This window comes from Passer montanus, unplaced genomic scaffold (genome assembly GCF_014805655.1).
Source record: "Passer montanus isolate IOZ18808 unplaced genomic scaffold, ASM1480565v1 scaffold17, whole genome shotgun sequence".
NCBI lineage: Eukaryota > Metazoa > Chordata > Aves > Passeriformes > Passeridae > Passer > Passer montanus.
In genome coordinates this window covers 13,636,707-13,658,367 of record NW_024364270.1, presented here as the reverse complement: position 1 = coordinate 13,658,367, position 21,661 = coordinate 13,636,707, and the positions used below count along the sequence as shown (strand labels likewise).

Below are 21,661 nucleotides of genomic sequence, written 5' to 3'. Positions count from 1 at the left end.
AGGAAGAAAAAAAAAAAAGATCAGGTACAGTCTAGCTAGAGGCCCACGAGGGATTTCTTCAAGAATAAGCACTCTGGAAAGACCTGAAATCCTAAAGCAATCTTACAGCATGCTTGCACAATGTACACACAGATATATTTCACATAAATCTTTATTTTTATCAATCTTCTCCAAAAAACTGTTACATCAGTTTCTGGCCAGCATGCTTGCACAATGTACACACAGATATATTTCACATAAATCTTTATCAATCTTCTCCAAAAACTGTTACATCAGTTTCTGGTACAGCATGCAACTGTACAGGTTTTGTGCTTCTGGTGTTTCTACCAGCAGCTGAGTGTGCTGAGTATGGGAACAAAAACAGCAGAAGCAAAGTGTAAGGCATTACTAAAGACTCACAAACAAGAACTCTGATGTAACTACATTGTTAATTTTACTCAAAAGGTTTAAGTGCTTTACAAGAACACCACCAAAGCACCAAAGCTTTCTTCAAGGTATGAATCTTGGTGTTTTCTTCTGAAGGGCAAAGTTCAGGGGAAAAGTTGCTGAGTCAACTGGACAACTGTGACAATTTTAGGAAGAAGCCTGAGGTATACTCTGGGATTCACTTGCACACACTATAATTTGAGATGACCCTAGGCCATTTAGCATGGAATAGTTTATTTACTGTTGTAGAGTACTCAGAGCTGTCTTCAACTACCTAACTGATTTTCTTTAGGCCATTGTAAGGGACATACTAGATCATAGGTGCAATGACAGCTTTGAACCCTTTGAACCCCATTAATGTGAAATGTGTTTAGCACTGGAGGAAAGATAGATATGAATATGCAAATGCAATTTAATCCAATAAACCTGTCTCAAAGCAGGCATTGCAAAGATGAAAAAGCATTCCTATAGTATTCTCAGCTCCTAGAAACCACTTGGAAAAAGTCAACACAGAAAGGAAGGACATTATGTAATGAATCTTCCTTCAGCAGGCTACAGTTCAGGATCACACAATGGCTGGGGTTAGAAAGCACTTCTGGAAATCATCTAGTCCAAACCCCTTCCTCTTTGGGGAAAAAAGCCCTAAAACCTCCATGATCTTCTTGGTAGCATCAGGATCAGGTTCTTATTTTAACATGAAACCTTGATTTCCTTGCTAGATTTTAGTGTGCTGTTATCCCTACAGCTGAACAATAAATCTGTAAGACAAACCAGTGACCAAACTTTCCTAAATCAAATAAGCACTAGAAGAACATGCTGAATTTTGTCTCCCTTGATTGGCCCTTGAGGGCCTTTTCAACCCGTATTTAGCTACAACACATAAAATTTATCAAAAATCCCTTTACTAAATACATCTCATACATGGAACTAAATGTATGGAATGTATACATGGAACTGCAACTGGACTAAAATCAAGCAACAGATTATTTATCTACCCTCAAACTGCATTCTATGGTGAGAGAATGAAATATGGGGTAGGGTGAATACCTTGTCATATGAATGAATACACTAAACTTGAATCTCATCAGATGCATGTATTGAATGCTCCAGACAGTTTACATCCACTACCAAAACAATGACTAAAAGTAACTATTGTCTACTTTACTACAGCTTACCTGGACTCTTCTAATGGATGTTGTACAGTAAGTAGTCTAGGGTGTCGAAGCCTAGTTAGCTGTTGAACACCTCGTTTTAAGGAATCAATAATCTGATCTTTTTCAAATTTTTGGTACTTGTCTATTAGCTTCTTATCAAAGACAAAAACAGCCACTTCCTGAAAATAAGCAACAGAATTCTCTCAGTATACAACACAGCCAAAACCTAAGCCTACACACAATTATATACAAATGTGTTTTTTGAATCAACAGTACAATCCCACTGATACAATAACCAAACAAAGAAACTGACTTGTTCTTAGTCCCAGTTATGGGAGAGGTTACTATAAATAAACCCTGAAAGAGACATTTTGAATTAAGGTACTAATGTTCCTTTATTGTATAAACACTAATGTGTAAACTATAACCCCTACCTACACAGTGACAAAAGAGCAGATCCAGTCAGAAATCAGCTTGATTTTAAGTAGATGAAATAATTTATACCAAGCATGAACAATTAAAATATTCTGACTATATATCAAGTGTTGCTTTATTAAACCAGGTTCTGCCTCAGTGTTCTGCTTGAAACAAGTACAATCTGACAAAATAGTCACATTAGTCTATCAATCTGATCAGACCATTCACATGATAAAACATTAAGAATTTTTTAATGCTTAAAGAACGTTAAAAACAGAGAAATCCTCTCCAACTTCAGCAACTGGAGCAGGAGAAAATTAAGAAATTTGTACAAAACTTTGAAATTACAGAGGCTGATGTAAAATAAAAAATTAGATTGCACCGCCATCTGGGAAGTCATTAATGTGAAATTTATCAACTGATGTAAAAAAGGAATTAAAACCTTTCATCATGAAACAGACTTTTATATGCTGCTACAACAGCATTATGAATAAAGGTTAGAAAGCAGTAGAAAATAATATGAAAATACAGTCTGCAGGACTTGATGCTCTTTTACTGCACATTTTATAACCATTACTCTAATTAAAATCTCACAGGAACAGCTTCATTATTAATTAAATAAAACCCTATAAACTCTTAGAAATAGGCTATCCAAAATATGAAATTTAGCCCAATACACAAAGAAATGGTTTTTAGTTATTTTCCTTAAGCCCTTAGCAGGTGAATACTTCTAACTAACTCAACTAAGTACACTTTTCCTGCCTCTATCCATATTGGCTCCCTGCTCCAGCTTTTAGGTGTGATGGATCAAACATTAACACACAGCAGAGCAATGCCAGGAGATGGAAGAAATACACTGAGCGGTACATGACCAATAATTTTCCTGCCTCTATCCATATTGGCTCCCTGCTCCAGCTTTTAGGTGTGATGGATCAAACATTAACACACAGCAGAGCAGAGCAATGCTAGGAGATGGAAGAAATACACTGAGCAGTACATGACCAATAACAAAATTTCAAACTAAGACTGCACTTCTGAAAAACCTCTGTTTGTTTACAAGTGAAAAGAATCAGAAAGTGAGTATTTAAATCAGCTATGGTTTGAATATTTTGTGATGAGTCTAAGTAAGTTCTATTGCTGCTTGCTGCAATCCTGCATGATTTGTTTAAAGTCATAATTCCCTGCACCTGGCAGAAGAGAACACAATTTGTGCTTCGGATCCTCAACCAGCTGACTCAAGGCCATTAGGTCCTTCTTGACTGTCTGTAGCCTTGTTGTTGGAACTTACCTTCTGAATTCTGCTAGCTTTACAACTGAGCTGGCAAGTGCTTTGTGACCTTACCCTATCTATTTATGATTGCACTTTCTAAGCAGAAGGACAAGTGCCATATTGTGCCAAAAAAAGTGTAAGTGCATAAAGTCTAAGTTAATAAATCTAAGACGAGCTGAAATACATACTGTGAAATTATACACCTATATATAACCAGAGTGACTCATAAATCTTCCAAACAAACAGCAGCAGATCAGCTATGAAATAGTACCAGACAAACATATGCACACAGGTAAGTAATTTCCTCACATTCTGTTAGGTTGTTACTAAGTCACCTTCACAGTAAGCAAGAAAAGACAAGGTATGTTAAAAAATAATAACAGATAAACATTCAGAAATCCTAGAAAAACAGCAAGGCAGGAACCAGACAGAACTCAGAAAAGAAAAATACAGTTATAGATATCTACTGTCACCAGAGATGGAATATTTGTAACTGTCCACTGACTCAAAAGAGGAACAAAAATAATCCTGAAAACAAAGATTTCTGATGGGTTCTACTGCTTTAACATTAAAACCTCCAAATTTAGTTGTTTTATCTGGCTACAATGACTTCAACTATTAAGTCTATTAGTCTTATAAGACTTAAACTTGTTGTTGTCACTTTACCACAACTTGTGTTGTGGTAAAGTGACAACAACAATTAAGTCCTTACATCCCACTTGTCTAGTTGTTTTATCTGGCTACAATGACTTCAACTATTAAGTCTATTAGTCTTATAAGACTTAAACTTGTTGTTGTCACTTTACCACAACTTGTACTGTGATAAAGTGACAACAATTAAGCCCTTACATCCCACTTGTCAAATTACAATACACACTGCAAAAAAACCTTGTAGCTTCAACTTAGATATACACACTTGTAATACAGCAAATATGTGCAACTTCACAAAAGTGACTGCTATCACCTGGAAAATGACAGCCAGCCCAAAGAACATTCAGAAGGTACATGGGAAAGAAGTAAAAAATAATGTTCAAGAACATCTATTGCAGTACAACTCACCATAAGCTGTATTGCTGCACAATTGTTTTGCAATGGCAAAGTGAATGTTGACATGATGTTACCTAACTGGTAACATTAATAATGAATGGTAACTGCATGTCAAAAGACCAGCCATCTAAAATTCCACGCAGTACAACTGCTGCTGTATTTTCAATTACTAATGATGGCATACAACTGCACAGATGTTAGTCAGGGTTTACAGATATATTGCAGGACCATATGGAGGACCTGAACTAAAACTCTGTAAAACTGTTGGTCAGAACATTCAAGGCTTGAAAAATGTGATTGACAGGAACCTAGATACATATACTCTGTCAACTATACAGTCAAAGAAACTTGCTACAACTCTCCAGACCTTAAGGATATACCTGCTACAGGTCAAATGCTTACTGGGCACATAGATTGTATAAACCCCATCAAAATTACCATGCTTCCAATGTTATCACTTTGTATAGCTGAGTAACACCAAAAAAAAACTCCAATCAACTGCTATGTTGGGTAAATTCAGTAAATAAAAGACGCACAGGGCTCTGCACCAGCTAAAAAAATGCATGAAAACATGGCAAAAGTACCTGATTAAACATTGTTCAGACTCTGTCACACAGAATCAGATCACACATTCTTTGCAGATTATTTATTCTATGTACTACATATATCTATTTGCTACTGTTTATTTGCCTATGATCTAACAGATTGTATAAACATTTTCCAAAGTAATTTCTTTGTGTCCATTTCTTTTTGGTACATTTGCAGCAAGCTGTTGCATTGTCTAAGTGACTTCACATTACTTAGCATTACTTTTAACTAATAACCGTAATTTATTAACACTTTTATTTACATTTGGAAATTTGTATTTCCTCCCTGAATTTGAAAAAAGACTTTTCACATTTCTCTAGTGCAACAAAATAATTTTCTATAATAATAATTCTTAAACTCTGTTTTTTGCAAACCTCCTTCTCAAGTCACAACCCCATATTCATTTATACATGTAATTTCAAGTGAGTCAAACGTTTGAGTATTGGTGCTCTAAACCCTAATACTTTAAGGAAACTAAAAAGGAACAACACTGATCTGAAAACAGCACGTGGAAAGCATAACTAACTTCCTTCACAACCTCCTACTCTATCCCATGCCTTCCTGTTACAGTATTTCATAACTTAACATTTCTAACTGCTCAATTTCTGTACCCTAGCTGGGCAAAAGACTACAGTGCTGCTGACAACAAATGATGACATACTTCATGATTATTTTAAACTGTAAAAAGACAGAATTATTACCAAAAAAAAGCTGCAAGCTGCAACAAACTGAGGAACTAATCCATGTTAAAGCAAACTTCTTCCTTCTTGTCAGATCACTTTTAACTCAGATGAATTCTTCATCTTGGTTCCAAAGAATTGTTCCATAGCATTGTATGCTATGAATGCAAAACCACTTCTTTCTCCAAAAGGCTTAAGGCAAGTAATACTTATGTATCTGAGAACAATATACCTAAATAGTGCTGAGTTTTTTGCATAATTTCACTACCCTTAACATTAGTCTGTCCAGTCAGACTTTAACTGCCACTTACCAACTGCTACCAATCAATCTGTCATCTACTGTTTATAAAAACACGTCTCTTTACTTGATAACTCACCTGCTTTGTTGATTTTTTAGTTCCATTAAATATCTTCCAAGCAAGACCATTACCTCCACTGGCAATATGTCGCCCAACATCGAATTCCCTGGTGACGGGATTTCCCATGACAGCACTGGTGACATCAGCTGTCACCTTTGTGACAGTGCTCTTCAGCTTGTTCAGCATGGACTCCATGGTTTCAATCTGCACCAATGGCTTATCCTACAAAGACAAGAAAACAAGAGTTTCACAGCCCTCTCAATTCAGCCATTTCTTGAAAACTGTAACCAAATAATGCAAAGGATTTATAAACTGTCCCTGACAGGAAAGGCTCACACCCTGTGTATTAGTATACATCAAATAGAGAAACAAATCTGAAGGAAATCAGACTCCTTTAATTCCAGTGCTCACAGAACTACTCATTTGTCTGAAGTGAAGGATTGCTTAAGATCCCAGGCTAGCAAAATAATGGATGTGTATTATACACACAGCAAGTAAAAACAGAAATATTCTTTCCTATGCATTGCTTTTCAAAATACAAGCTCAAAAATCAGTATTTTGCCCATGAGACTGCTGACATTACCATTTGTATGATCCAATCTTAAGTATCTTAAGTACTAAGTGCAGGGGAAGGAAACAAGAAACCATCTCTTTATGCTTCACCAAAATTGTGCAAGGAAGCTTTTTTCATATCACCTTTCAAATTTTAGAGCTAAAAGACTGTGGCAACTTCCAATTTACTTCATCTTCCCCTGTAGTGTGGACTTTCAGAGTTTTTTATATTTTCTTAATAAATCTGACTTGCCTATTCTGCCAGATACAAGTTCTGAAGCCATTTATGCAATTCTCTGATAATGTATACACAAAAAAGAATGAACAAACAAACAGCAGAAAAAAAAAGAGATATAGACATTCACCTTCCTTATCTGAGTGAGCAAAGAAAAAGAGAATGCAAGAATAAATTATTTCCTGGAATCAGTATTATGCAGTATATTCCAAAGAAACACTTGAGGATATTTCTTCAGTCTCTCTTTCAAGTAAGATGTAAAGACATCTGTATCCTTCAGTCAAACTTTACCAAAATCAACCACACTGAAGTTACTCCTTCTCTCCCTGGTAGTATACATTTGATTCTACTACAAATCAGGACAAATATTCTGATTAGGTTTCAATTGCAAAGACAGACCTGTAATAGAGGTCTGTAAATGTAAAAGAGCTAATAAACATAATAACCAAAACTCTTTAAGAAGTTCCCTGTGTTATGGGACAACTCCCTTCAGTGCAGTTGTGTGTAACAATATTAGCCAAGCCCCCAAGCAAACCTTAGCACAGTGCACATGAAGAACAGCTGTGTTGCTCTATCTTGACCCTTTAGATGCTGTGTCTGTAATAAACAAGACAATTTGAAGAATAGCTAAGAACTTATCTGCTATCTTTTTAGTGTTTTGTTGAGAACATACCTTGAAATAAATTACAGAAACATAGAATTCCTTTATTAAGTAATTTTATTGCAGTAATTGAAATTTTATTACTACAAGAAATTAATTTTACATTATGATTCACGATGGAAAAACACATGCAAGTCCTAACTGTGCAGCCCTACACCAAACTTCTATGAAGACACTGGCTAATATCCCTGTATGAGGAAACTTTTCATTAACCTAATAAATAGGCACAAACAAGGATCATGGATTATTCTAAAAAGGAGCTATAGGCATTTCTAGCTCTCAGCAATTTTATTCGGCAGCTACTCTGTGGGCAAACTCTATATGCTAAAAGACTAGAAAGTCAATCCTAATGAGTTTAAGATAATCCCAAATCAAATTACTTGGCTTTAGATCTCGTGCTTTTCCCATTGTTTTGTTCATTCCCAGCCATCCAATCTTCTCTAGTACCAATGCAAGAGCATCTTGTTAGGACTCTCAAACACTTTGCAAAATTAACTGCAGAAATATTATGAAGAAAATGCATGTGGATGCATGTTCAAATTCTTTTGTGTAAATCTGAAAGGAAGCTTCTCTATAGAGATGGTGGTTAAGTGGTGTAGCATTCATTAAATCAGAAGTGCCCTCTTCTGTGGGTGACAGGCAAACTGCAGTGAATACCCTGAAAAAGCCACTAGGTGAGAATGTCAACAGCATTCCAGTATCTGAAGTGCTAGAACATAAAATTCAAGCCTGGTAGACCCTGTCCAACCTGTTCCCCTCCAGCTTGATGGTAGGCAAACTATTGTTTAATTTATCTTCTGAGCAAGCAGTACCAAGAAATTTATTTCTCAATAAGCAGATGGGGTTTAAAGTTTACATCCACCTAACTGTGAATTTGTAGAAATCCTCTAATTAGTATTTGAATGTAATCTAAAACTGTGTATTTTGCTTTATAAAAATAATTGCTATCACCAATTTCAATAAAAAATCTATACATGTCAACGGGAACAAGGTACCTAGAGAATCCATACCCCACCAAAAGTATCTGTTTTGGATAGTACCTCTAATACCACAAATCATAATGAGTTAACCACATCTGAAATACACAAGTCTTAGTTCTCAACTGTAGGAAAACTTGTTTGTTCAGTTAAGACTGGTCTTGTATTTAAAAAAAAATAATAATCAAGTGGCAATAAAGTCAGTCAGCCACAATGAATTTGCATTTCAAGTTAAAAGGTAATAAATGAGACAAATGCAAAATCCGAAGTATAACAGTGTCTGGACAAGCAACACAGGATATGCAATAATTGTTTAAGAACTCTTCCTGTTTCATGAGTAACATTAATACTACCAATTCTTAGTCCATGAAACCTGGAACTAATCTTAAAAAATGTTGAATGTTCAATATGTTTTTTCATGAATGCCCCTCACAATCAGTAATGGCTTTTATACTGATGTACATCAGCAGTCATACGGCAGCATGACGAGAACAACCACTGAGCAAAGCAGTAAGCACCAACCAACACTGCACTCAGAAAGGAGGCAGAACATTCCAAGTGCTGAAATACAGGCTGTTGAAATCCAAAACAAAGACTGTCCACCATTTTTCAATCCTCACTCATAAAAAAAAACCTGCATAATACAAACCCAGCAGTTTAACCTCAAACTAATTCATAGCTTCACCTGATGTATGGCTGTGGGTGCACACTACACAGCAGTACAACATACGCTACCACTATTCTGAACTACAACAAGCTGGGATCCCCCTTTGGGAGCCAAGACCAGCAGGCTGGAGCGAAGCTACTTCACGCCACTCAACCGCATCCTATCCACCTGCCCCAAGCCAGGATCAATCCACAGGAGTAAGTGCTGGAACAACTGAGTCACAGCAAACAAAAGGACAAACCCCCAGCATTTTCAAAGCACAACCAGTCTTTTGCATTTGTTACAAAAACATCGAGAGGGTCAAACGCAATGAAGCACTGTGCAAGGCTGCCCTCGCCGCACGTTACCGTCTTAACTTTCATGCACCACTCCGGTACTGAGCTTCAGCTGAATCTCCACCAAAACCTCACGGAACGAGATCCATGAACGTGGTTCTATCTGTAGCCTGGTGACAGGTGAAACCCAGTCCGTGCACTGGCCAAACCCCGCTCCCGGATGAAGTATTTAGTGTTATTTACAGCGAGAGCGGACTCGCACCGCTCGGCGCCGCAGGGCCGGTGCCTGCGCTCCCTGCTCCGCGGGGCAGCCGGGAGCAGCGCGCCGGGGGGCGGGCACAGGCGGCAGGCAACCCGCGATCCGCCAGCTCGGGCAGCTCAGCGGTCCCCGCCCGGCCCAGCCCGAGCGGCGATCGAGCCTCCGGGACGGCCCTTCCCCTCCAGCCCTCAGCGCTGGGCACCCGGGCCGCGAGCTCACCGCTCCAGCGGAGCCGGCCGGCCCTGCCCGCCCCGCGCAGCGCCACCAGGCCACGGGCAGCCACTGTCGACCCGGGCCGCGGCCTCTCACCTGAGCCCGCGGGAAGCTGCCGGCGCAGAGCCCGGCTGCCCGTCGCCCTGTGGGCCCGGCGGGCCGCCTGTCACGCCGGCTCCGTCTCTCGCTCGGACCCCGTCCTGCCGCCACTACTCCATAGTGACGGCGGCAGCCTCGGCGGCGGGGCGGGGGCGGCCGGAGCTCGGCTCACTTCCGACCCGCAGGGGCGGCGCTGGGCGCGGCCGGGGGCGGCGGGCGGGAAGTGATGCGCTCCGCCGGCTTCCGCCAGCGGCCCGGCCGGGGCCATGGCGGGCTATTTGACTCCGCGCTTCAGAAGGATCCGCAGCCAGAGCGAGTTGCAGCCGCGGCGGGCGAGCGGGCGGCGCCGAGGTGGGCGAAGAGCGTCGTCCCCGTCTCTCCGCCGCAGCAGCTTTTCCCCCACAGTGTCGGAGGCACTGGGGAGCGGAGCGGGCTGCGACGCGCCGGTGCCTGCCCGTTGTTTGTGCTGGTACTGCCGGCTGCCAGCGCCGCGGGAGGGGGCGGGCAGAACGGGGCTAGGGAGGCTCGGCAGCTGAACGGGGAGGCGAGGAGCTTCCTCCGGCCGTACCGCGGAGCTGAGCTTACGGGGGCCGCTGCTGGTGGGGCTGGGCGTGGAGCTGGGCTGGGTGCCAGGCGCAGTTACTGCACTGCCAACCCTTGTTTGTTGTCTGCTGAGCTGGGCGCGATGTGTGAGGACCAGCTGGGGATTTCAGAGCACCTCCCCTAGTGGGGCTGAGAGCGCTGGGGCTGCTCAGCCGGGAGAAGGCTTGGGGGTGTCTGCAAGGATCTGGAGGGAGACTGCAAAGAGGATGGAGGCAGACTCAGTGAGGACCAGCTGGGGATTTCGGAGCACCTCCCCTAGTGGGGCTGAGAGCGCTTGGGCTGCTCAGCCGGGAGAAGAGAAGGCTTGGGGGTGTCTGCAAGGATCTGGAGGGAGACTGCAAAGAGGACGCAGGCAGACTTCAGTGGTACCCAGAGAGGTTGTGATGTCGTGTGTGGACATCTCGGATTCTGGAGATACTCAAAACCTGGTTCTGGGTGACCAGCTCTGGGTGGCCTTGCTTGAGCAGGGAGGTTGGACCAGATAGACCCCAGAGTCCCTGCAAGCCTCGGCTGGTTTGTGATTCTCTAATGATTTAATGTGTATGTACACATCACATACATACAATGTGTGTGGTCATAACAATGACGAAAAACCTTCGTCACCTGTTTTTAGTGGATTTTTGTTCTCTTCTCTTAACTTTACCATAGTTGGTGTGAGTCAGATTACAAGAAGGACTGAGTAATGAAATATCATCTTTGTCTTTGTAAAATTCAGCTGGTTTCTGAATATTTTTTGAAAATATATAAAAAACTAAAATAACACTGTATTTTTTAAGTATTAAAGGTTTATAAATTTGTAAAACTTTCATGCAAACATTTTGCAGACTGCGATGGTCCTTTTCAAGCAACTCAGCTGTGGAATAGTATTATACATGCCCTTCACAATCAAGTGGAAATCAAAAGACGTAGACAACACCTGAAAACATATAGAAACTGTTTCACCGGCTCCAACGCTGTTGATGTGGTACTGAGCCATCTTATGCAAAGCATGTACCTAAGCTGCAATGATATTTCTCGGCTGAAGGGGGTCCGTGTATGCCAAGCGTTGATGGATCACAAAGTGTTTGAGCCAGTTGGAGCCAAGCTTTACTTATTCAAGAATGGGAAGGAAACTGAGTTTGAAGACACGGACTCTAGTCTCTATAGATTTGTAGATAGCAGTCTTGATCCTCTTCTTCCAAGAAAAAATATGGACAATGAAAGCTTATCTCCTGAGCAAATCTGCAAACAGAAAACAAAAAGATATTCTAAGTGAGTTACTCTGAACTGTTCTAATTTTTCTCTTTTTTAAAAATAAGTTAAGGAGGGTTACCTTTAAATGAAGTTATGTCTGTCTAAACCAGGTGTTGGAGACTTCTGAAAAGTCTGTGCCAGTTTTGAGAAAAGTTATGTCTAAATTGTAGATGCTTCCATGTATTTTTGGGTAAAGTATTTTGATCTGCTGTTTGTTTCTTGGAATGGAGGCTAGCACAGTAGCATAATAATTTGGTTTTGCTGTCAATTGTGCTGAAATCTGAGACTTAGTATGAATGAGCTTGTTACTGAAAGCCAGTAAACAAAGTGGAACTAGCAAACAGTATTTGGAATCAATATCCTTGCTGTTTCCACAAAGTAGATGTGGATTATAGGAATTCTAATAGCAGGATAGACTGCAGGTATGATGAAGCCCTAAAGTTCTGATTTAAGAGCAATTTACTAAGTAACAGACAAATGTGTTCTAGTACTATTTGATATACATCTTTTTTTTCTCCTCCCTAAGCAGAGCAAAGTGCGGCACAACACTTTCAAACCCCTTAGCATTGGAAGCAGCTGATAAAAAGAGGATTGAGGATCTTCTTCAATCAATATATGTTCATGCATCTTTACCTCCAAAGATCATGGTTAATGAACCAACTTGCCTGCTTTCAAAAGGAGGTGAGGATTGAATTTATTCTTTTTAAAACTTGATTGTTCTTTGCTGTATCTTGGCGCATGTGTCCCATTTCTGTTAAACAATGCTCCACAGAGACCTAAATTTAACCTGTCACTAATTACAAAATATCTAAATGAGTGTTAAAGGGGTTAATGCTTGTAGTAACTAAATAGAAGGAAACACAGCAGGGTTATGTTTTTGCATAATGGTGCTGTTTATGAAAATACTACTTCAGAAGGAAGTAGGTCTTAAGATTAAGACTGTCTTTATTATATGAGTCCTTTGCTTTTCACTTGTCTTTTTTTTTCTTCTATTAATGAGAGTAGTTTATTCTGAATCCTAATATAATGGGGGAGACTTGTTTTTTTAGCATTCCCGTTTTGATCCCTCCTCACCCAGCACAACAACTTCACACTATGCTGTTACCATGTTTTCTTTACATGATTCTTTAATAGATTCTTTAGTGAGTAAAAACAAAGGTTAGCTGTTTACATAAGAACTTGTTTCTGAGGGTTTTTTGTTTGTTTGTGGTATCAGTAATAGAAGATGTCTGGAAACAGCAAGCTCTGCTACGACTACTGCAGTTAATTGATGTTCCCCTTCTAGAAGATGTCTTGGTGTCTTCAGTGAAGACAAAATCAGACAGTTTTGGCAAAGAAGAAGACATGATTATCTCAAACACTTTCCTGGACAGAGAGGTTACGTGTAGTTTAAACTTGCCCGAGTAAGTTTTACATCTATTAAATTAATTTGTTAGTAAAGGCTTTATTTTACTCTTGATCAAAGATTTGTGTTAAGTCAACAGATAGACATCATTATGCTTGTATACTTGTAGACAGGGGTGGCATTAGTGTGATTGATTTCTTTTCAGAAGTGGTAAGTGATTTCACAAGAAGTATGTTTAGAGCTGGACACTTAGCATCTCAGGTAAACATTAAAACTTTAACCTTAAATGTTGTAAACACTCCTAGTTTCTAGACCAGAATCTTTACTCTTGGGTCCCTGTAACAGACATCAGAACTTGAAAACTTTATTCTGAGTCTTTGTCACAGTTCCCGGTGGATGTGGTGTGTAGATCCAAAGTCAATAAGGCATCTATTGTTAGCAAGAGAAAAGGAGAGACTAAGCTGTACCACTGAAGAATACTTATATAATGAGAACATAAATGTGGCTGCATGTTGTCAGTGTTCTTTTCCTTAAATTTTCTCTTACTTTTGTAGTGTTCCTGTTTAGTGTACTTAGGCTGATCTTTATCTTGCATATACTTTTAAGGAATATGTCAAGGCTCATGTGAATGTCTTAGTAATTCCTATTTTTGTCAAATTAATTCAGTTTTTGTCTGCAATTTCACAATCTTTGTTTTTGTTCTCCACGATAAAAATAAGATTCTGTGGATCTTAAATAATATTTGCAACTTGTCATTGGTTCAGATCAAATTATTTTACATCCAGAATCAGATAAAAGTATTGTTTCTCTGCCCCACACATTTTTATGATTTTATATTCCTTCTGTACAAAATGGTTTAGACTTTTTCCTCTGATCTTCTGGCTTCTTTCAACAATCAATTACGCACCCGAATTTTAGATGCATAATTAGGTTACATTTTCTTCCCTTAGTAAAGATATAGAGACAGTAGATGCTTGTGAAAACTCAAGCCTTTATAGTAGGTTATATAATAAACTACTTCTGTAGTCCTCTGGGATTTAACCAACTTTTATTTTCCTCTTTTTTCAAACTAACTGTCTTTTTCTCTTCTGTAAAGATCTTTTTTTTTCACCCTGGTTAGCCCTGGTGGGTTCTCAATGTGTGTGTTGGAGTAATGGTGGGGTGGTGTTTGGTTTTTAAATACTAGCTGATTTCCTGAGGTCAGTGACAGTCTGGCATGCTTGCACCTTGTTTTGGTCTGGGTTTGTCTCAGGTGTATTGAGTTTAGCATAGGAAAAACATGGAAGTTACTAATTTTGAGCAGGTTTTTGAACTTCTTTAGTGAAATAAGTTACACAAACTGCTTAATTGTATATGTGACTATACCTGCATGGTTATTTCTATCTAGTTTTCTTTTAACGGATTAAATGGACTCTGAGATAGCTCAGTTGTATAGAGCATGGTGCTAATTACACCAAGGTTACAGATTCAATCCCATTTACTGAAGAGCTGGATGTAATGATCCTTGTGTGTCCCTTCTGACTCAGAATATTCTATGAATCTGTGAAAATAAAAACAGGTAGAGCATTTTAAAGCAAGCACTAAAATGACCTTTTTCTTCTACAGGCTTGACAGGTGGCTCTATGCTGCAATTGAATGCTTGGAGTATTTTCCTGACCAGTTCCTAGTGATGGTTAGTCAGCAGTTACCTCAAAGCACTGACAACCCCAGCAGTCTGAATACATACAAGAAGATTCTTTTTGATGTTATAATGAAGTATTACAGTCAAAAGAAGGACTCTCTTCTTGCCACCCAGGATTTTGTTATTCATTCAGGAATTATAGAGCTTATAGGTAAGAGCAACCTGGAACAAAAAAGAAAGATGCAAAATGTGTAGAGGATGCCACTAAGTATTGATTGACTGAATTATGACACCATTTGCAATGCCATTGCAGATGCACTTTTTAGGTTGGAAGGAAATGCTCAAGATGACTATTATGAACCTGTACTCAAGACAAGGACAAATTTCAAAGTTATGTCAATTTACTTAGGGCCTGGTCCAACTGAATTTTGAAAATCTGGAAGATAGAGATTCACCAACCTCTATGTGTACTACTTTCAATATGTAACTACTCCCACTGTGAAAGTTACTTACCTCAGGTCAGAATTTGCCTTATTGCTACTACTAAGTAATAACATAAAACTAAAATCATTGCTATAAAGTTTTTCCTCTTAACCAGAATAAGATTTTTAAAGTTGTGGACATAGGGTCCTTTTTAGTAATAGAAATTGTTTACAATTATAAAAGGCCCTATTAAGAACCCTCCTATTGTATGCAAACAAGTAAGCCAGAAGGGTTTCATTTAAATACAAGTTGAAGATTAATCCTACCTAAATAGGCTTTGTTGCTGCTGCATCAGTCCTGTTGGGTTGTTGTTGTGCCTTAACCCCAGCTGCCAACTAAGTACTACAAAGCTGCTCACTCACTGCCTGCTGCCACCCTGCCCCAGGTGGGGGAGAAAAAATTAAAACTGGTGAATTGAGAAAAGAATCCTTTAATAACTGGAACAACGTGAAATTTTGTTTGGAAGGAAACAGCCCCAAAACTGAGATTATTATTGGGATTTAAATAAGTATTCACGACTCTGAAAATTAATAGTAACATTGGATATTCTGTTCTACTCTATGGCAGAAAAAGGAAAAACAGATCAAGCTCTAGAGGCATTACAACTTTATTTAAAATTATTAGCACCGAATATCTGTGAAGAACTTCACAGGCTCCTTACATTCCTGGCCATTGCATCGGAGTCTGAGGGCTACAGATTGCAAAAACAAGTAAGTATCTGTTCTGCTTAATGTGAAAAATAGCACTTTCTCATAGAAAAGCTAAAATCTTTGTCTAGTTAGAAGTATTCTGTTTACTGTCTTTCCCTGTGACCTGCTTCCCACTGGTAGCATCCTGTTGTAGTTAGTCTTTGCTAGCAAACTGCAAGTCCATCTAATGCCAAATCTGGGTGCTACTTTTTTTAGTTTGAGAACCGATTTGTGATCATCAAGACTTGTACAAAGTTCATCTTACAAAACAGGACACTGTCAAAACCACAGGCAGAACTGCTGACTCAGTTTCTGATGGACAATCACTCCGAGCTCTTCAAGGTATCATTCTCCTTACATCATTGGTTTTGTTATGTTAAATGCCATGAATTGCCTTTTTTTGAGTTTGGCAAGTCTGAGGAACTGTGCTTAATGTTCCATTAGTTACAGGTTAATAGTACAGCCAAACAGGGTGAGAAGCTATTCCAGACTATATAGGACAGATTTTTCCAGAGTTTTGCAATCCTTTATAAATTATATCCTCTCCTTATATTTGCATGATTTGCATTAGGAAAATAATTAAAATATTAATAATCTTTATAGGGTCATTTTGGCACCTTGTTGGTAATTGATGCCTACTAAATATTTAGGTATCTTAGTGCCTTTCTCCTTTAGAAGTTCACTAGCATACTCTGAGTGGTAGAAAAATGGCATGCTCTTGTACCTCAGTGTATATGTATAGCTTTGACAACTCTAAAAGATCCTTCCGTTTAGGAGCTAACATTCCTAAATACTGAAGAAAACAAATAGAACCACAAAATGCTAGTAGCCTTTCTATTAAACTTGATGAGTTGTGTAAATATGCAGGCTTTTTTATAATCTCCTTAATTTATGTTCCATCATATTATCACACATGAAAAGATGAAACTTTGCAATACCCTATAAAAATAAACATCACAGAAATTTGGTTTCGGTAAAATACTGTTTTTGTATTTTTATATAATACATTAATTTCCACTTCTGAGTTCAGGTTGAGACATGGAAGAACCTTTTTTTTTTAATTAGCATTACGTGATGAGGGTTAGTGAGGGTTTTGTATTTGTTAGTACACAGCCAACGCCCCTTTTTTAATTTGCGTTAAGGGTTCTGACATGAGGGTTGGACCTTTGGTTCCCCACTGGAGTTAGGGCCAGAACTGTGCAGCAGTGACAGTGAGTGGACAGTGGTTCACTCTGACAGCTGCAATTGAGAGCCTTGTGTGAAAGCTGAAATCAGCTTGTTTTGCACTGTGGTTTTTGCCATGGAAAATGGTTTTTGCCATGGAGAACTTTTTGCTTCCTATTTATTTGGCCAGAAATAAACACATATATCTTAGTAAAATTGTTTTAGTGCAATTCTATGAGAGACTTTGAGTGTGTACCTAAATAAATGTGGGCATAAATTCTTCTGCATTTAACTATGTGTTTTTAAAGTGGTTTTCTGAAAGCTTTCGATTATCAAACTACAGAATTATTGCTTTTGTAATATTTTCTTTGTTGGGTTGTATTTTCAGGCTCCTTTAACTCTTCTGGAACTGACAAGTAGAAGACTTCAGAGTTTGCTAGAAGGGCAAGATCCAGATATCAATTCAGGTAGATGATGGGATAACTTTTAATATAAATTATTGTATAAGAACTGATTGTTGACTATAATTGTGCATAGACTTCTTTTCCTTTGTTGGAAGTGAAGGATTAGGGGCTAATGCACTAAATATTAAATTAAATGCTGTCTGGAAGACTGGTCTGAATATGGGAGAACAAGGATTCTATTAATCTAGTTTGGATATACTACAATTTTTAATTATTTTTTTTTTTAGAAAATAATTACTTCTGGAAAAGGATTCTATTAATCTAGTTTGGATATGCTACAATTTTTAATTCTTTTTTTTTTTTTAGCAAATAATTACTTCTGGAGATAGTGGTACAAAATGTGCTTCCTGAAATGCTTCTAATTTGGTTTGGGAATTTGATGGGACTTTGTATTTAGGAACAGTATTATTTTTGCCACAAGACACCTATAAATTCTCACAGAACTAAGTAGTTTAAGGTTCTGATAGATGACTTGAGCACAGACTTTGATTGTCGGTGTTTTGACTGTTAGGTATTTTGAAGAACTCTCTCCTCTTTCTGGGAAAGCATGAAGTTTATTAAGATCTTAGGACTTACGCACCAAGTGTTAAATGCCTTCCTTTTAGGCTACACTACCCTTCTGTATGTGGGGTTAATGCTTTTCAGCTTATTTCTTTTGAGCTAACATTCTGTCTGGCCTTGCTGCCAATACTGATTAAAAGGGTTGGCTTAAATAATTGAATTTCTCTCTGACTCTTTGTCTTCTTTGACTCCTGTATTGCCAGTTCATTGTGTGCTTAAACACTGAAGAGAAACCCCTCGGGAAACAAGTTACTCTAAGTTATTTTGCTGTGTAATAATATATTTAATACAGCAGCTACCAGAGAAGTAGTTTGGTACAGAATCTTTTTACCATCTGTGTTGGATTCTGGAATGAGGCCAAATTCCTTCTGGTTCAGTGTTCTGAGAATCACATATTATGAAGCCAAAGAATACAGAGATGAGCAACAGTGGGAAGAGCTGCCTGTCTGTAATATTCTCTGAGGCTCTGTGATCTCCATTGACACATTGAAGAGACAACAGACACATATTCCACCTTGTCCACCTTACTGGTAGATGTAATCACATCTGAACTGGAATATCAATATACCTATGTTTCTTATCATATTTTTTAACAAGGCTTTTATTTGATGCATGAAACTTAATCTGAACCTCTGATTTCTTACAAAGGCTTCACCTTCTGTCAGCGCATTACAACTAAAGAATATGAAGATCAAAAGCAACAAACCAATCAGTATCTTCTAGCACTGGTTCAAGAGATAGACAATGACCCTACTGTTCCTTCGAAGCAAAAGAAGAAATTAATCAAAGAATTCCGAAAATACCATTCTTTTGTCTACTGTAGTGGTTGTAAAACTACATGTGAATTTTGTACTCCAAATGGTTAGACTTCAATACAGCCTTTTTAAAATATTTTTTCAAGGAGTGAAGGAGGCACATGAAAATTGCTCATTAAAAATGTTTTTATCTTAGATATTTACATCTTCAGTTTCAGGAAGCTACAACTATCAAAATTACTATGCTGCTAAAAAGCAATAAATCTAATTAATCTTTTAAGCAAAATATACTTAATTATTTGTAAGTAATAACAGCTCACTGCTTGGGCTGCCTTGAGTTCAGGGTTTGGCACTTTTTTCAATCTGTCCCACAACCCCATGGCTTTCTATCTGAGCCACATCTGTGTTCTGAGCCATGCTTGGGTTGATAATCAGTAGGGGATTTTAATATTTTCTATCTTTAATTAATAATAACTTCATCTCATCTTAAACCATAGGTTATGACTCCTGTGGGTATGGTAAAACTGTACAAATTGTGTAAGAAATGTTGGAAGCAGGTCAGTGTGTTTTGAATCTGCAGCAGGAAGGATTTATTAGGCAGGTGAGCTGTGTGTGCTTGCAGTCAGTAATTACAACCTGTTACTGCCTTCCCTCTCTGGCAGACTGAGCTGCTGCTAATTCAAGGGAAAAGTTACATTTTGAAGGTCTCTTTGTAGGCTCCCCTAAGGTACAGAAAGGCAGTAATTAGGTCACCCCAAAGCCTTCTCTTTTTCATGCTCTCTCAGCCTTTTTGTGTAATAAACAAATATGTGATATAGTGTGATAGGGGTTACTTTACTTCTTTCATCCTTGCAACAGACATTTAGTCATGTATTGGACAAAGGCTCAAAGACTTGGTATTGGAAGGCACCTCTGGTCTAGTCTCACCAGTCAGGTTGGAGTTGATTGGTACAAGGCTGCTCAAGGACTTTCCAGTTGAGTTTAGAATATCTCTAAAAACAGATATGCCACAGCCTCTTGGGTGAGTCTGGTCCAGAATTTCACCAGTCTCACGGTACTTAAAAACAAGCAAACAAACCTCCACAACAGAAAAGCAAAATAACCTAATCAAAATAAACTGCCTTATGGTTAGGTAGAATTTATTGCACTGCCTCCTGTCCTTTCATTGGCACTGCTGAAGTGTCTGGCTCAGTCTTCACTCCCTCCTATGAGCATTCTCAGGGGTAAACAATCACAGCACTCTCAGCCTCTTCTCTGTGTGACAGATCCTCTACTTCTCTATCGTTTTCTTGGCCCCAGTGCTGGACTAGCTCCACTACAAGCATGCTTTTTTTTTCCTGTTGTGAGTGTGCTGCTTTGTCTCCATCCTCCCACAGGCTTCAAATATAGTCAAGTCAGCAGGATACCAAAGCTTTCTTAGAACAAGTGTTTTGTTTTTAAATTGAAACAGTGAAAGATATAAACAACACAACCCATTACCTGTACACTTAGTTAACTTGCATATTTGAAGTAGCCTTATTTAAATTACCTGGCTCTATTAGAAATCAGAGACTGTAGTTGAAATCTCTGTCCATGAATCCCTGTTTACGCACTTGGTAGTTAAGTGTGAAATAAATAATTTCTAGAGGAAAAGCATCCAAGTTTCCCCTTTCAGAGGTGAATGCCTTAATTCCTATAGTACAGGGCCATGTATTCTTTTTCTAGCCCTGTGTGGGGTTTTGGTCATTGTCCCAGAAATGGGAGCCCATACAGAAGCAGGTTATTGAGACTTGTAAACAGGAAAGTATTTCCTAACTACGTGCTTCTTGTGTTGAGCAGTAGAAGAGGTTTTAGTTGGTTCTTTTTTTCTAATCTCTCTCTCTCCCTTTCTCTCTTTTCAGTCCCTTTACTGTGTCTTATTCAAAATACTAAACCTGGTAACAGGCAGGGGTGATAACATGGTAATTTGTGGGCTGGGAATTGCTTTGGGTAAAAACTGTGTCGTTAAAAAAACTTGCACTTTGTGACTTGATTTAGAATTTTCTTGTGCTAATTTAAATATAATAAATAATTGTATAAAAAGTGATGAGCTTTTCATTTCATAGTGTGTTAATTGGGAAGATGCAGCTCATGGTGGGTAGAACGAGGTATTAGAACGAGGTATTAAACAGTAAGGAAGTGTTCCAAGCAGTTTATAGCTGCCCTGTGGTTTCTTCCAGTTCATGGGACAAGAAGCTTAGATTGATCTAGTTCTGCAAAGGAAAGGAAGTGCTCTTGAGAGCCCTGTTTTATTCACATACCCTAGCAGGAGGATCTACTCACCTTTTAATCTTCTGTTGACAGAAGCCTGTTACTTTACATCTAAGGGCGCACTGAACAAAACAGTTTGGTGAACTATAGACTACTGATTTTCAGTTAAATCCCAAAATTAGAAAAAATTTATTGGACTATAGACATTTCTGTCATATTTTTAACAGTATCTGACACAGAATCATGTAGTAGGGAAACCTGGGACCTGCCACTCATTTCTATTTATGATTTCTAGCATAGTGCTATCAAATTAATTGCCAGTATGAATTTGTTTGAAGTAGAGAATATTCAGAGTGAAGAGTTTAGTTGAGGTACTTTTCAGTACAGTCTTATCAAAGTACAAGTGGTGCCACCTTCAAAGGAGGCCTGCTTCTATTCGCAGAGCATTCATGCTTGCTCCTACAAAAAGTTAATTAGCGCTTTCATGAGAATGTGTATGTTTCTTTAAGTCCCAGCTAGAGTATGCTGACACTCATGAAGCACTTAGTTAAAAAACTAGAGCTTGGACACAAGAGTTTCTCCATGTGGCTGTTGAAGTGACAGTGTACCAGACTTACTCATGTCCTTCACAAAGT

General features: G+C 38.7%; 2 protein-coding genes across 5 annotated transcripts in view; one reads left to right on the top strand and one right to left on the bottom strand.

Annotated features, from left to right (window-relative positions):
- SCYL2 (SCY1 like pseudokinase 2) overlaps positions 1-10,053 on the bottom strand; it is a 35,087-nt gene extending 25,034 nt beyond the window's left edge. Inside the window, exons 1-4 of one of the 3 annotated variants that reach the window (XM_039703908.1) lie at positions 9,877-10,053; positions 9,381-9,478; positions 5,960-6,163; positions 1,602-1,759 (exon numbers count right to left, since the gene is read on the bottom strand). In XM_039703908.1, the coding sequence (XP_039559842.1) occupies positions 1,602-1,759; positions 5,960-6,163; positions 9,381-9,395 (377 nt within the window). In that variant the 5' untranslated portion in view covers positions 9,396-9,478; positions 9,877-10,053. The remainder of the gene's footprint in view (positions 1-1,601; positions 1,760-5,959; positions 6,164-9,380; positions 9,479-9,876) is intronic. The other 2 variants (XM_039703909.1, XM_039703910.1) reach the window with 2 other exon arrangements.
- A 37-nt stretch (positions 10,054-10,090) lies between these two features.
- Positions 10,091-20,844, top strand: DEPDC4 (DEP domain containing 4). Of its 2 annotated transcripts, none has more exons than XM_039703912.1 (9): positions 10,091-10,230; positions 11,307-11,733; positions 12,245-12,396; positions 12,932-13,118; positions 14,666-14,892; positions 15,732-15,874; positions 16,070-16,195; positions 17,406-17,484; positions 18,691-20,844. In XM_039703912.1, the coding sequence occupies exons 1-9, from the start codon at positions 10,146-10,148 to the stop codon at positions 18,906-18,908; spliced, it is 1,644 nt and encodes a 547-aa protein (XP_039559846.1). In that variant the 5' UTR covers positions 10,091-10,145; the 3' UTR covers positions 18,909-20,844. The 2 variants fall into 2 exon arrangements, with proteins under 2 accessions (XP_039559846.1, XP_039559845.1); XM_039703911.1 differs by having other exon boundaries at positions 12,242-12,396.
- The last annotated feature ends 817 nt before the right edge of the window (positions 20,845-21,661 follow it).